The sequence below is a fragment of the Falco peregrinus genome, chromosome 5, assembly GCF_023634155.1.
Source record: "Falco peregrinus isolate bFalPer1 chromosome 5, bFalPer1.pri, whole genome shotgun sequence".
Taxonomy (NCBI): Eukaryota; Metazoa; Chordata; class Aves; order Falconiformes; family Falconidae; genus Falco; species Falco peregrinus.
In genome coordinates, this window is record NC_073725.1 from 66352313 (window position 1) to 66366858 (window position 14546).

Consider the following 14546-nt stretch of genomic DNA (forward strand, 5'->3'; position numbering starts at 1 on the left):
TTGAGCAGAAATTCACACACAATCGAACCTCCTTAAGACACGCAGTTAAATATACAACTCCTGATCCTATGCTCCATCAGCGATAATATCATAAAAACATGTTCCTTACCTCTCTCACACTGGGGACCGGTGAATCCATAGACGCAAGCACAACGGTTTGGCCCAATGCATCGCCCTCCGTTCTGACAGCCGTTTTCACAGACAGCTATTTTGAAATAGAAAGAGGAATCAGCGATTTCTGCTCTCAGTGAAACCACAGCATGAGACGTGTGGTGCTGGCAGGACTTGGAGTATCACCCACTTTGTGTTGTCCTCCACGCAGTGAACATACAGAGAAAAGTCTGATATTTTTTCCTGGAAAATGACTTCCTGTCTATGAATGAACCCGTTTATAAAAAGGCTATAAACTCTTATTTCACTTGAGAGGATTTCCTGCGCTCTGGAATCTCAGTTCATTCAGGTCAGCATTGGGATTTAAATGTCAAGGTCAAGATGAACTGATACAAATGAGAAACTGCAAATGCTTAACGTATGACAACAGTGAAATGTGAGGAGAGGAGGCTAGTCAGCCATCTAATCCCACGTACCCGGCACAGAGAACCAGTCTGGGCAGCACACAAGTGCTCCTCAATTTAACACCAGACCTGCTGCCCTCAGTGGCAAAACTGCAGTCAATAGCCTGGGACTGAAGTCGGAGGAGGCTGCTGATGCTGGTCCTGGGCTGAGGCTAAGGATGTCGGAACTGAGCAGGATGTCGGAACACTTCTGCATGCGACATGAGCAATTGCTGGTTGTGACAGATGCCACTGACCTCTTAAAGTCTCAGGAGCTGTAATGACTAACGAGAGGACTGTGATGGCACTTCCTAAAGCTCCACTCTCTGAACTGCTCGGTTGTCCAACACCACCGGCGCATTGAAGATGAGAAGAAGATAATTTTGTGAAAGGGGAGGTCCACAGCAATCTTGTTGGACACCTGAGCGTGGCCCTCACGGGTCTAGTGCCAGGCTCCGAGCTGCAGAGAGGCCAGGTACCGCTGCCTTCACAGCCTTCAAAGGCTACACCCCTCTCAGAGCCGAGGCAGCCAAAATCTGCTCTGCTGGGATGCTGCCAGTGGGACTCTCCATTGTTCCCCACCCTGCCAGTGATGTCTTGCCAATATCTGAACCATTATGAAAACTCTACTGAGGATATTATAGGTGGAGCTGGTAGCAGCACATAATTAAGGTTGCCTAGCACGTTCCATTATAAGCCCTGGGTTGCTGTTACTTATAATTTTCCCAAGCTTTAGCTGTTCAGAATGAAATTTTCCATATGGTGTGTCTGCCTTAAGTTGAACTTTTTGGAAAGTTTCAGCAAAAATGAATCAGTCATAGCTGAGGATAAGTTTAGGGGAAAAATGGTGTTTTGCCCATCTTTTAAAAAAAATCTCATCGAGTTCACAGAGAACTTTAGTGATTCTCATGAAATTTGCCTGGAAAGTTCCATTTGATCAGAAATTCTTTCAAAACTATTGTGCATACTTGCTTGCTAGACATTTATTAAAGATGAGTCCTAAGCTGTTTGGTTAATTCCACAATGTGCACGAGCAATGATTTTAAATTGCTAAATATCTTTCAGGAGAAACTAGGGGGAAAAGTTAAATTTCTCCCTACGAAAGGTATAGGTGCTTTGACAAAACAGAAAGCCAAGTCATAAAATGTTGTAAAATTTCTTTCAAAGACTATACTGAGGTTTTCTGACAGAAAGTCAGTGTTGTCAAAAAACAGAACTAAAAACTGAACCCCCCCAAATGCAACCAGGCATATTTTATAATAAAAAAAATGGTGGTGGGTTTGGGGTTTTATGTTCTTCTAATTGACAGAAGACTTCATTTGAGCTGAAATGAAGGCTTCCCACAAAAAGCCCACTCTCAGAGAATATACTGTTTCTCTAAAGCTATTTACAGAGAAATTATATCTAATATACATATATATTTGTATATATATGTTTATATACTTTTTACAGTGAAAATATATCCAATATATTTATATATAGATATAGATCTATACCTATACCCCCTAAAGGAGAGCAGGCTGACATTCCAGTGGCGAGGGGAATATAACGATGACATCAAAGAGCACGTCAGTGTGTGCAAGGTGACCTCTCCAGTCACTTGCCCCTCGGCTCGCCGTGGGGGCCGCAGGTACTTACGCTGCCCACAGTATGTCCCAGTATAGCCCTTCTGGCAGAGGCAGGACTCCTCGTTGCAGCTCCCACCATTCATGCATCTCACGTTGCAGGTTTGGACTGTGGAGAAGAGCAGGGAAATGTTACACGTTGATGCAAGGAATTGGCTGTGACAGGAGGGGACCACCTCGCCTGCTGTGGATGTGGAAAAACTTCCTTGCCTCAGTGCAGAATCTAAGGGTGATGTGAAGGGTCTGATTCCTTCAAGTTAAATTGAGAGATCACCGACTCCCCCTGGTATGGTTGGAGCCCATGGTATGGTTAAAGGTTTGCATTTTTACTGAGGCAGAATTACCCCAAAGCTGCTTAAAAAGTAACTACCAGAGTCAGTTCTTTATTCTCTAGACATAAGGCATTTTTATTGCTCCTGTGCCTGGCAGTATTGAGCCGTTCGGATGGGGGAAAGCCAAGAACACGACGGACAGTGGGCAACCGGGAGCAATTTCGGGGATGTAATCCTTCAAGTCCACCTCATCCAGGGCAAGGAATCATTGTTATCTTAGGTCAAACAGTTTTTAGAGTAACATAAATAGACCTTATCCCGCAGAAAGCAAAGGCACACATCATTTCACTTCGTTAAGGAACCTGCCCTGATTAAACATCTGCAGCTCTGCCCTTCCTCCAGGACGACCTGCCGCAGCTCATGGGACCACGAGCAAGGTCACGTTTCCCAATAGCTCCCTTTCTTTGATAACTGTCATTCTGAAAAACTCTTTCTTTTAGGATACCACCCTTTCCAAATATTTTCATACCCTTTTTATTATTCTATTTTATTTTTATTGTTCTATTATTTTTATTATTGCTCCATTTTAAAAACATGCTTTTCACATTCTGGGCTCTCTAATCTTTAAAATGCCTTCATGTTATAAGACCTATGAGATGTTTGGGGGGATCGAATTTCTTTGGTGGAGGAAAACCATCAGTTTTTAAGGTATTTCTCTTCTTTTTACAATTACTATGTGGCATTATATGATTCATTTAATACAAGAGGGTCTTTTTAAGAAATCTGAAAAGAAAAGCACGTATCATCTATTCTGCGATGTTAGAGTTCAGCTTTCACACTAGATTACGACAGGCTGAATGTGACTAACGCACTGTAGGAAAACAATAGCAATAAACAAGAGTCGGGAAGTTTTATACTGGTGGAGACACAAAGGCAGTACTGGCTTTAACTGTTTCATCACTACTCAGTGTTTAAGGAACGTGGTATTAAAGCAGAAGAGCCCAAAAGGGGAGGTTTACTGCTAAACACAGAGCTCCAAACACAGGTCAAACAGCTTTCATTCTTTACTGAAACACCTGGAACAGTGCATTCTTCCTCTGTAAGATGGGACAACTCAAAGTGCAAGTGCCTGAGGTTATAGCAAGTTATGTGAAAACTGTTTTTCAGCATGTACACCGCAGTCCACGTCTGCCAGGGGTAGGAGGGGCCGTGACTTGGCAGCTTGAAGAAGGTGGGTCTGGATAGTGCATGTGTGAGTGGATGCTCAGCTGTGGCTTGTCTCCTCCGTGCATGCAACATCAGTTCCAAGCAGGGAGGAGCTGGGGCCAGCGCAAGTGAAATGTCTGTCCAAAAGGTAGTAGGACTCAGAAGTGTCCAATAGGGATGATTATACGGTTGACGCCTTGTTCCTAGGAAGCCTGAAAGGAAGGAGGAGTGGAAAGAGAAGGCTCAGTGCTTTGCATTCGAAACGCTCGGCACATGTGCTGTACATTTAATCCATGCGTTGCTAGTGTGGTTTGAATTAGTCACGATGTCTACTGTTCTTCCTATTGCTCTACAGCCAGAGATCAGGCCAAATTTAGATGAAAGCTTAATCATTAAAGAAACTAAGTTTGAGGCTTCAAAGCATTGCCCAGATTGTCAGACGTGAGACCAGTTTCTCTGGGAAAAGGCACCATTTCCAGCACACGCTTACCCTACACCCCTCACTACAATTAATCAGCCCTGGGAAAGCAATTACATCCAGCAAATCTGGGAGGGATGCCCAGAGACAGAGGTAGCAAGGAAGTGTCTGTCTGTCAGAGCTGTCCATCTGTCAGATCTCTTCCCTGCGCAGCATCCTGAGCCTCGCACTCAATGCATTCAGCAAGAGGTAAGGTTTAGCGAAGCTAAGAAATTTTGGAAGTTCAAGGTCTGGACGTAAGAAGAGCCCTGATGCTCATCCAGAAACTTTCTAATTAATTGGCAAAGACTATTTCTGGACCCGCACAGAGCTGGTCCTGTTTCTTAATTCTGCCATGATCCCCAAAGCCCTGAGGTCCCATCCCCATCTGACTTATCTCCAAGGCTGGCACTCTTGGGACCCCCTGCAGATTGGGAGCACAGAAGAACATCTTTCAACCAAGACTTTAAAGGCCTGTTACACTTTGTCAGGATCTTCCAGGGTAGCAGAGACCAAAGTTCTAGGAAAAAGAGAATGACAGCTCGCCCTAGTTAGCTTTTCCCATGATCGGATCAGGTTAGTTCTACATTTTATTTTAAAGGATCAGTGGCTGCAGCTGTTCCGCCAGTCATCGGCAGTGGGGTGTGCAGGCAGGTTTGCTGTCTGCTTACTGACCACTACTATCTAAACAGTCACTTGCAAATTACTCCTAAAATATCTTCACTCCCCGAAGTAGGAAACCAAGCTTTTTGTTATGACAAAGAGAGGCAGAGTGGCTTTTATTGCCTCTGGAATGCATAATTTGTCTGCTTTACCTCCCTGAAGCATTCACGATAAATACAGATCCAAACAGCCCCACAATGAATGCCAGATTTGATGAAGCCCCTGCAGAGGAACCCACCCCCCTCCAGCACACGCTGAAATCCACCCCAGGCTCAGGGGAATGCCAGGTCTGTGCCCAAATGTATATACTGCTTACAGCATTCCTTGCATTCCTCCCTGATTGCTAACATATGGATCCTTGCTAGAAACCTTTGTGTCTCCAGCACCTTCCTCTCCGCAAAGCCCGGGGAAGGTCGGCGGAGCAGCACACACAGGCTGCGGTGCTGAGCACTTGCTGGGGACACCGGTGGGGCTGCAGCACAACGTGGCACTTCAGAATCAGATTCTGGGAATTGCCGCCTCCAAGTCACACCCTGAATGTGGTTTTGAGGTTTGGGGGGGCTAGTTCCCTGGTCTTCGATCTGATGCCTGCAAGTCACTGTATTAACAATAGCTTGCCTACAGATGGGCAATTACGGAAAATAAATTTCTGGGTTGTCTCTAGCAGTGGCCATCTGAGACCTTAGAAGACTATAAAATCGCATTAATTTCTGCATTTTACATAGGGGAAAAGCAGCCTTCTTAAAACAATACCGTGCCACAGCTCTCTTTCTTGTCTGGCAGGATTTTTTTTCTGCTGGAGTGTTCGAGTAGTGGCATCACGTATGGGTGGACTGCTTATACAGTTTGGTGCAAATGGTCACCCAGTATTGTTGCCCACACCCGGAGCCCCAGAGTGCCGGCCAGCCCCATTTGCACACTGTTCTCACTCCAGAAGCCCTTTCAGGCAGACCCGTGGGCTCGTGTGTAGCCTGCGTTGACCCGGAGGGGTCTCTGTGCTGGCTCCCAGGAGCGGGGGTGGGAGGGCTTGCGGGACACCCCCATCCAGCCTCCCCACACCGCAGGCTGGCTGTGACTGTCTAGCTCAGCCTTCAAACCCCCACAGCCCTGGTTACCTGTCCTGGCACTGCACCACCCGCCAGTGTAAAATCTTCTTCACGCCTGAAGATCCCAAGCTTGAACATCCCCCGCGGCAACTCGTGGCCATCGACCTCTGTGACATGACCACTGACACATATCCAGCCTGGTGTCTACCACAACTCCCAGGTCCGCTCCAGCAACACAGCCCAGTGGAAAAAGAGGCACAGAGGAGCAGTAATTCCCTTCCAGACAGTGCACAAGACCATTAGCTATCAGGATTTAGGCTTGAGCAGGAGTGGTTTCTGTGCAGAGCCACGTGCTGCAGGGTAACAGAGTGGTTGCAGGATCTGGTCTTGAATGCATCCTGCAGGGATTAGCAGAGGGGTATGGAAATTGCTTTCTGGATGTGCCTGTCACTGCTGAGTCCTCCACAGTTTGTTTTTCAGAAACCTAAGCCACCCAGTCCTCTTCCCAGAACTTTGCAGATTTTTTTCTCCTGAAGGTCTGAGATGGGAGAACAAAGCAGAAAAAGCAGCAATGCCATTTCTGCATTCCCAGCTCTGCCAGCAGGTAACTTTATCGTGTCAACTGCAGTTTGCTAAAAACATGGGGCAATTCTCCCTGACATCCAAATCACAGCCTAAGAAAAACTTAATGGTTTTTCCATTGGAAAAAAACGTTTATTTGGTTAACAAAAGCAGTGACAGATTTAATTCCACTTCAAAGAACAGCCGGGATGGATGGACTCTTTGGCAGCAGTGTTGCTATTTGCTGCTGTGAGACGTGGTTTCTGAGCTGTATCCCATAGGATTTCTCATACCAAAGTAGCAGAAATTACAAGCAGGCGGCCAGTTTTCTCCAGGTATCAGGGGCAGTGAGGACCCTTAGTAAAAGTGCCACAAGAAATGAAAGATTTTGTGACTACTGACCAATTCAGATTAGAACCTGGCTGTCAAAACACACAATATTTCAGAGATGCACAGAGAGACATTTCCTTTCATTGTGACTGTGAAACATTTAAGAGAGCACATAACTCCTCTGGAGGGAGGAGAATCACCAGCAATGTTCTCTTACCTCCAGCTGAGCCACAGTTGGGAGAAAGTTGTCCATTGGAGCACGTACACATGTTTGGCCGTGAACAAAATCCATCACCGCAAGAATTCCTGCAAATTGCTGGAGGAGGAGGAGGACACAGTGATTAGCACAACGTTCTAGTCTGTGATCTTGCTCACAGATGTGTTTTTGGCTGCCAAAAGGGTGTGAATTCATCTCTTGTAAGAAAAATAACCTGGGAAGGAAGCTGGGGCACCTCTTGAAGAGCCTGGTCAGAGCGACAGTGGGAAGGACCCACTTGCTCACTGGGAGTTCCTGGAGACACCTTCCTCTTCCCACAGGCTACGGCTGATCCTGCTGCCATGCTGCTTTCTCAGCCAGCAGAGGACAGGGAAGACATATTTCACTACATTCGCCTGCTAAAAATGTTTCTCAGCAGAGACAAGTGATGTTCACACTGAGCCAGGTTGTTCTTTTCCTTAAAATTTTTGTGTTTCCCTGAAGCATTTTGCAGTCTATGGTCTGGCACAGAGGTAACTGACTGTTAGGGAGGTGCATCTCCTGTTGAATGAGGGGCTGAGCTGAGTCAGCCTGAGATGCATCAGCAGGATGCCTTCGCATCAGTCCCCATCCTTTCTTGCCCAGGACCCCTGCTAATCTCTTCCCCTTCCTGTGCCATGGGAGCCAAGAGCAGAGCTGGCAGTATTGTTCCACCTGTGTAAGCAGAGATTTTATTAGAGCCCCATGAAAGTATCTCATCTCTGTGTGTTTTATAAATACAATTACAACACACAGTCCCCTGAGGACCTCCCGCCCAGATGGCATGTTTTACAGTTATGAGAAAAGTCAGCAGACAACCCTGAATGTCGCTAACCCCGCATGCCACGGAGCAGCTATTTGGCTGTGAGTTCTTTAACCCTTCGCTGCAGCCAGCATTAAACTCAAGCCTTGCAGCATTAAACTCAAGCCTTGTATCCCCGGTGGGGCATCTGCTGTCCCAGGGACGGTGAGGAGCACTTTGTGAGTTTGCCTTTCTCTTCTCATGAGGAAAGGAGAGGGTGTAAATGTCTTACCATCACCTGGGGTGAAGTCGGATGCATTTAACTCTTGAGACATCAAGCCTCCTCCTTGCCCTTCTCTTCTGAGCGAGTAAAATGCCATGCTCGGGGACTGGTTACTCATCGTGTGCCAGGACCCATCAACTGGCCCCATCACTTGTAATACAACGGAGACCATTTCCTCTGAGAGGAGAGTATTTGCAGCTCTGGGATCAGGTTTGTACCCGACCAAACGCAGGTACAATTACCCCTATTGTCTCCAATAAGAATCTCATTTATTTATTCCTGAGCTGACTTACACTTCCCATAGGAGCGTCCTCCAAAGAGCAGGCTCCTTCATCTCCCTATAGCTCATGCCTCTAGCCTACCAAAATGCAAAATGTCAGCCCCTTAATGGATTTTGTAGGTGTATGTCAGCACTTCAGAGTCCAATAATGCTCTGCTCCAAATAGGAAAGCTACTGGCCAAAAGAGAGGTGTGATTTACCTAAATCACCATCCTGCTTTGGGTAGCCACTTGAAGACAGATGCAAATTCCTGCGGACACTGTCTCATGACATCACGTTTGCGATGTCAGCATCTAGCTGTTGTTCTAGCAACTATTTCATCTATACAAGCAGCTCTAAAATAACTTTCTCAGGAGTCACCAAGAGCTTTCCTGTGAGGGCTAACCTTCTAAAAGCAGGCACACAAACTGTCAGGCAATGGGGAACGCAGCGGCGATTTGGCAAAGGATCAAAGGCCACGCACTAAGGGGACCAGTCGCAGCCACCCTGCTTCCATTGCAGAGAGGAGAACTCCCAGCAATCGCTGCTCCTCTCCCAGTGGATTATGAAATGTTCCGTCATCTGCTGAAGTGCAAGAGACGCATTCCTTCCCACACGGCAGTTAGTTCCCTCGGTGCCCTTAATGGGAAAATGGATACTCACGGACAATGCACTGGTTCCCTCCAGGCAGCGTTTTCCAGCCGGGGCAGCAGTAGGAGTGGAACCTCGAGCCACAGACATTGGGTCTGAAATTTAAAAACAATTTTTTTTCCTCTGTTTCTGTGCAGTGCCATTGGATAAATTCAGCATGTATCATCGCTGTAGGAGAGCATTTGAATAGCTTCTTGTGTGACATTTCTCTGCCAGACTCCGTTCCCTCCCTGTGAGCCTGTTTAGTTCCCACCAAAAGGAGCCACCATACGTTATTTTAATTACTGACTTCTGACCTCCCTGTGCAAAATGCTTTGGGGCTTTGGTCTTACAGTGACCATGGGACTAGGTGGAGGAGCGAGGAACTGAGGCACAGGCAGGTCTGCCCTGCCACGAGGCTGTGGCACGGGACTATACCCACGGGGTTAGACACCGTCAGCTGGAGACCTGCATTTCCACGTGGGATGAGAGAGGTACCAGCCAGCAGAAAACCCCAGAGACACAGGCAAGAGAAGGACTTGATAACCTGGATGGGAAGAGGACAGCTGTCCCTCGGGAATACAGCTCAGCAGTGCCATATGCATAAGGTGGACAAAGTCCTTCTCTTCCTTTCTGACTCTTCAATTACGAAATTCCTCCACACTCCAACTCGTCCCTCAGACAGGCTGCCCATGCTTTTGTCTTCATTTGTTGGATGGTTTAATCAAATCACATAGGAAAGACAGCAGGAAACCCAGCCCAAGCACATACCTCAGCATGCCATTCACACCATGCTGTGCTACACATCTGTGCGTGAACCAACAGACTCCCCAAGAGAAATTTTTGAAAGAAAACATGAAAAGCACAAACCTAGATAATGTTCATACTCTTGTGATGTCATCAAGCGCAGAGTCACACGAGCCCCTTGCAGAGATGCCAGGGCTCTAACACAGGATCAGACAGAGGGGGGAAGGCAGGAGAGGTAAGTGCAGACGCAGAGCTTAGACCTTGCCTGGACCCTGGCCAGCAACCCTCCAGCCTCTTCTTTTTGAAAAGCATGAGAATTTGAACTAAAATCACCAGCAAAAGAGCATACACTTTCGAGGTTTTCTAGCGAGTAATAATCCCCACTGTTAAAACTCTATGCTTTATTATGGGGTCTGAGTCTGTCCAGCTTCTAGTTTCAGCTGTCGGATCTTCTTATATCTTTACTTGCTGAATCAAAGAACCATTAGATATCAAAGACTCTTCACTCAGTAGACCCGTATAGGTTGTTACACAGCCAGTTAATTTTTCCTTTGATAAGAGAAGGAAAATATCAGATTAGTTTGTCAGGATCTATTGTCCAAAATGTCTGTATCCTCATTCTAATTTTAATTAAGTTTTACATCAATCACTTCAGCGGAGTGCCTGGGGCTGGGGATAGGAACTCTCATCACCACTGCACAGACAGGACAGGGTTACGAGAATGAATCAGATTTGGCATTTCCTGCTGTGCAGTTTGGGATGTTCCTGAAACACAGGAGCTTCCCATCTGAACACAAGGAAACGCCATCTCACTGTGAGCGACTGAGTACTGGAACAGCAGGTCGCTCAGAGAGGCTGTGGAGTCTCCATCCTTGGAGGTACTCACAAGCTGTCTGGACGTGCTCCTGGGCAACCAATTCTAGCAGTCCTGCTTGAGTAAGGTGGCTGGACCAGATGAGCTCCAGAGGTCCTTTCCAATCTCAACCACACCGTGATTCTGTGATCCCATGTTCACCGTAACTCATTTCATTGTGAAATACACCTCCACGACTACCTGCGTATCACAGCTACATGTAGAAACAGCTCTAGCTAGATGGTGCGTGGGACCAAATTTATGGATTTGGCAGACTGGAGCCTGATTTTTAAAAACTCCAAAAGCATTGGTTGATCTATTTCAGTTTGTTTTAATTCTGAAAATATGTTGATTCATCCCTGATCTTCAATTAGATCAGCAAATTAATTTCATTTTCCAGGGAATGGTCTCTTTTTATTTCCCTGTTATTCTGCCACCAGCAAGGAACGTGCCTAAAGGCAGGTACCGCCTCAGCTTCCCTCCATCCCTGTAAAGCAGCATCCCAACCACTGCCTGTGTACAACTATGGATGTTTCTACTCCCCTCCCACGTCACGAAGTGCCTGCTGCAGGACTTGCTTGTCCCGCCTCACATCCCCAGGTCTCTGTTACAGTAGGTGCGTCATTAATCTGTTTTCCTGAACTTGCCTTTGTTTCTGCCTGGAAAATTTGCCTGAGTGGTGGGGACCTTTTTTTTGAAGATTTTCTTCCTCTCTGTTGCAATTCTCAAGTTCCTGCAAGTTCCTCTCCAGTTCTCAAGTTCCCACCGCGAGCCAGGCGTGGGAAGGCGGAGGGTGCTGGGATGGCTGAGCACCCTGGGCACCACAGCCAACCTCAGCAGCACTCTGTAGGGCCCACCCACCAGATTCCAGGCTGGACTTTGGCAAGAATTTGTAGTGCTTTAGGGCAGCAGATTCCTGTTCTGGCTGGGAGAAGGCAGTGGATCCCAGAACACCCTGCATCAGTAACCCAGGCACACACGAGTCCTCCACCTTCAGCGTGATGGCAGAAGGCGCATGGGGGATACAGCAAGATGAAGCATCCAGACAACGTGCGTGCAGAAAACACAGCCAACAGCAGATACGCAGCAGACAGAGCCAGGATGCACAGCAGACATAGCAGAAACCCAGTGTACGTACAGCAGTCCCACGGAAGGCACATGGAGCACGGCCAGCAAACATGCAGCAGAGGCAAGGCAGGGGCTCAGCAGAAGTGCAGCACGTGTGCAGACATAGGCAGCAGATGTGCAGCAGGCATGCAACAGGCACACAGATGTGCAGCAGATACACCGCAGGTGTACCTTGCCAAAGTGGAAGAAGCAGAATGCTTTCCCTTGGAAAAAGGAACTGGGCAGCGTTTGCGTTAATGACAAAAGCACTGAGCTGGACTGCAAGCAGACTCTGAGGAACTCTCTACTGAGCAACAAAGTTCCCGTGTAAAAGCAACCTGAGCTTCTACTCTTAATGGTGACTAGAAGATCCCTGCACAGCACAGACCACGTTGGATGACTTTCTGTGCAATCAAGGGTGCTGCTCTGCTTCCCTGTTCTAATTTTCCCAGAGCACACAATGACCTGCGTAGGAAACCACCACAGCTGTTTTTCCATATGACCTGCTTTTGCCCGGTGCTAAGTGGAGCCTCCTTCACCAGCCCTGCAAACACAGAATCGAGGGCTCTGCTAAAATCATTTGGTGCTATGGTTGGAGGTGGAGAGTACATCTGTATTTTGATCTCAAAAGCGCCTACATTTTCCAAAAGCCTGGGCATCTGTTGCTTCTGCTGTGCCTCGAAGTTAAAAGGAGACCTTGAATACAGAGCTGTTTCTGCTCATACGAATTAAGGTTCCCTGCAGATGGGGGAACATCTTGGGTTGCAGTTCCTGGTTGCATTAGGATAAAACGCAAAGCTAGCTAGTACTGCCACTGATATTCAAGTATAAATCTCCAGTTAGAGGTAGGCATACGGCTGTGGTTGGCATGAACGGCGAAGAGCAGCCCACCCTGAGCAGATGGAGGTCCTGCAAAGCCTAAGTTTCAGCCCTCAGGTTCCCAGCATGCGGGATGGGTGGATGGATGATCTTTTTTTGACACAAGACTCCGTGCAAGGTGTGGGCAGCCCAGACAACTCATAGCCAGGCACCAAATATTGCAATTTGGCTTCCACCTGAAGCTGTTTGCTGGCCTCTCTTTTTCAACACATGGGTGTGAACAGCTATGCAAGGAAGGTGGCCACTAGTGATCTTCACACCCTGCCCTCGGACTGCTTCAAGCCTTGTTGAAGATGAAAGAACATCATATAAGCATTTTATCAGGCAAAAGATTAAGAGGGGTTTTTTTCTGATCAAAATCCATGAAGGAAGAGGTGTCTGGCATCAATCCCATAGACTAAGACAGAAGGAAGTGGAAGATGAATGAAATTGATAACGAAGTGGGTATTTTTAACTATGGTGGCAAGTACCGTCTCTTTCTGAAAGACGGTTGGCCAAGGATTTCATCAAGCTCTGTGCAGGGGTCCTGGAAGAGGTCCTGGGCACCCTGTTACACAGTAGGCTAAACTACAAAATCACTATTGTTCCTCCAAAACTGAACCTTTATAAGCATATGCTAAAAATTAGCAGAGTTTCAAAACAAAACATGGGGAGAATCCATTTTGAATGGGTTGAAATTAATGGTGTCACACAAATGACCTAGAGGGAGAATGAAATTAGATTCCAAAGCAGTAACTCCATCAGGAGAATGCTGTTTTGCAAGAAAAAAAATAACATCTTCAGCAAAGTAGTGACAAAATGGCTTTTTAAAATTAACAGCAGTTATCTCAGTCCCGGGGAATACAAGCTGGAAACCCACATTCTCATCAGCAAGGTGTGGATAGAAGGCGTCTCATTTAGCTGTTAAACAGAAAACAGCAACCCTAGTTTGTAGTGAATAGCTCCTAAGAATGGGAAGATCAAGGTTAGAGGAAAAATAGTTTAAATTCAATAAACTTGCACACAACATTCCAATTATTGGTGATAATCAAAATCCACAGGCATTTCAGGACTGCCAAGAAACTTCATAACAATCAGCCCTAAATTAAAAATCAAGAAGGTTTTTTTACCCTGCTCACTCTCAGCTTTGCCCCCAGCAGTAGCAAAGGGTTTTATCCCAGCAGTCCTGGGAAGACACAGTTGTACAGCAGAGATGGTGCTAACGCCCACGTGGCTTTTCCTTTGGGTCTCGGGGCCACAGAGATAAGAACTGACACATTCGTGCCAGCTCTTTCTAGCAATGCTTTCTGGCACAGGACCGCACGGCCTGCTCCACCCCCACCATTCAGCTGATGCAAGAAGAGACCTGCCAGCACGAGGCAGATCTTCCCTTGCCACCTCCTGTGCAGCTGAGGAAAAGGCTGGAAGAGCTCAGCTGCTACAGACCTGTTTTAATAAAAATAAATATGGCCAAAAGTGACGCTAAGAAAGGACAGAGGAAAAAGCAATGCTGGCCATGCCTCTTGTTTGTCCGCTTTAAATAAACAATAGGATTACAGAGATATGCAGGCACAAAGCATGAATTTCAACTGATGGCACCAAACGCTGCCTGCTGGCAATGGCTCCAACTGCAACCGGGGAGATGCCAAGAAAAAACCACTGGAGCAGAGCAGAGCTGTGGCCATGCGATGGGAACATGCATGGCTGTTAGCAAGAGGAACCTCTCCCAAATCCACAATGGAGCTGGAGGTACCAGCAAGGACTGGGAGACAGTCCATGCCAGAAAGCTGCCCCAGGCTGGGGGTGCCAGCCCGCCTGCGGGGACAGAACACAAGCAGCGTGAGGCTGTTGCAGCAGCCTGGGAAAGAGCCTAAAGCACCCAACTGTCGCCTATGAGCTGAGCAAGCAGCCGCAAAGGTCTCGGTCCTGCCAATTATTGCCAGATGCCTAATGCGACCCCAGCAGAACTGCAGTCATTGCTAAAGGTAGGAGAGGCCAGACAGCACAGCATATGAAGCCCAGGCTGAGAACGCGTTGCAGGCTCCGATGTTAGCCAGACCCGAGGTCAAATCACCCAGAGTGTCCTGCTCACCCACAGCTATATCCTCAACACCCACG

The 14546-nt window shown here is 47.2% G+C and overlaps 1 protein-coding gene across 1 annotated transcript in view; it reads right to left on the reverse strand.

Annotated features, from left to right (window-relative positions):
- FBN3 (fibrillin 3) overlaps window positions 1–14546 on the reverse strand; it is a 109787-nt gene that overhangs the window by 81344 nt on the left and 13897 nt on the right. The window contains exons 3-6 of the mRNA XM_055806578.1: window positions 8897–8979; window positions 6932–7030; window positions 2193–2288; window positions 110–205 (exon numbers count right to left, since the gene is read on the reverse strand). Of these exons, the coding sequence (XP_055662553.1) occupies window positions 110–205; window positions 2193–2288; window positions 6932–7030; window positions 8897–8979 (374 nt within the window). The remainder of the gene's footprint in view (window positions 1–109; window positions 206–2192; window positions 2289–6931; window positions 7031–8896; window positions 8980–14546) is intronic.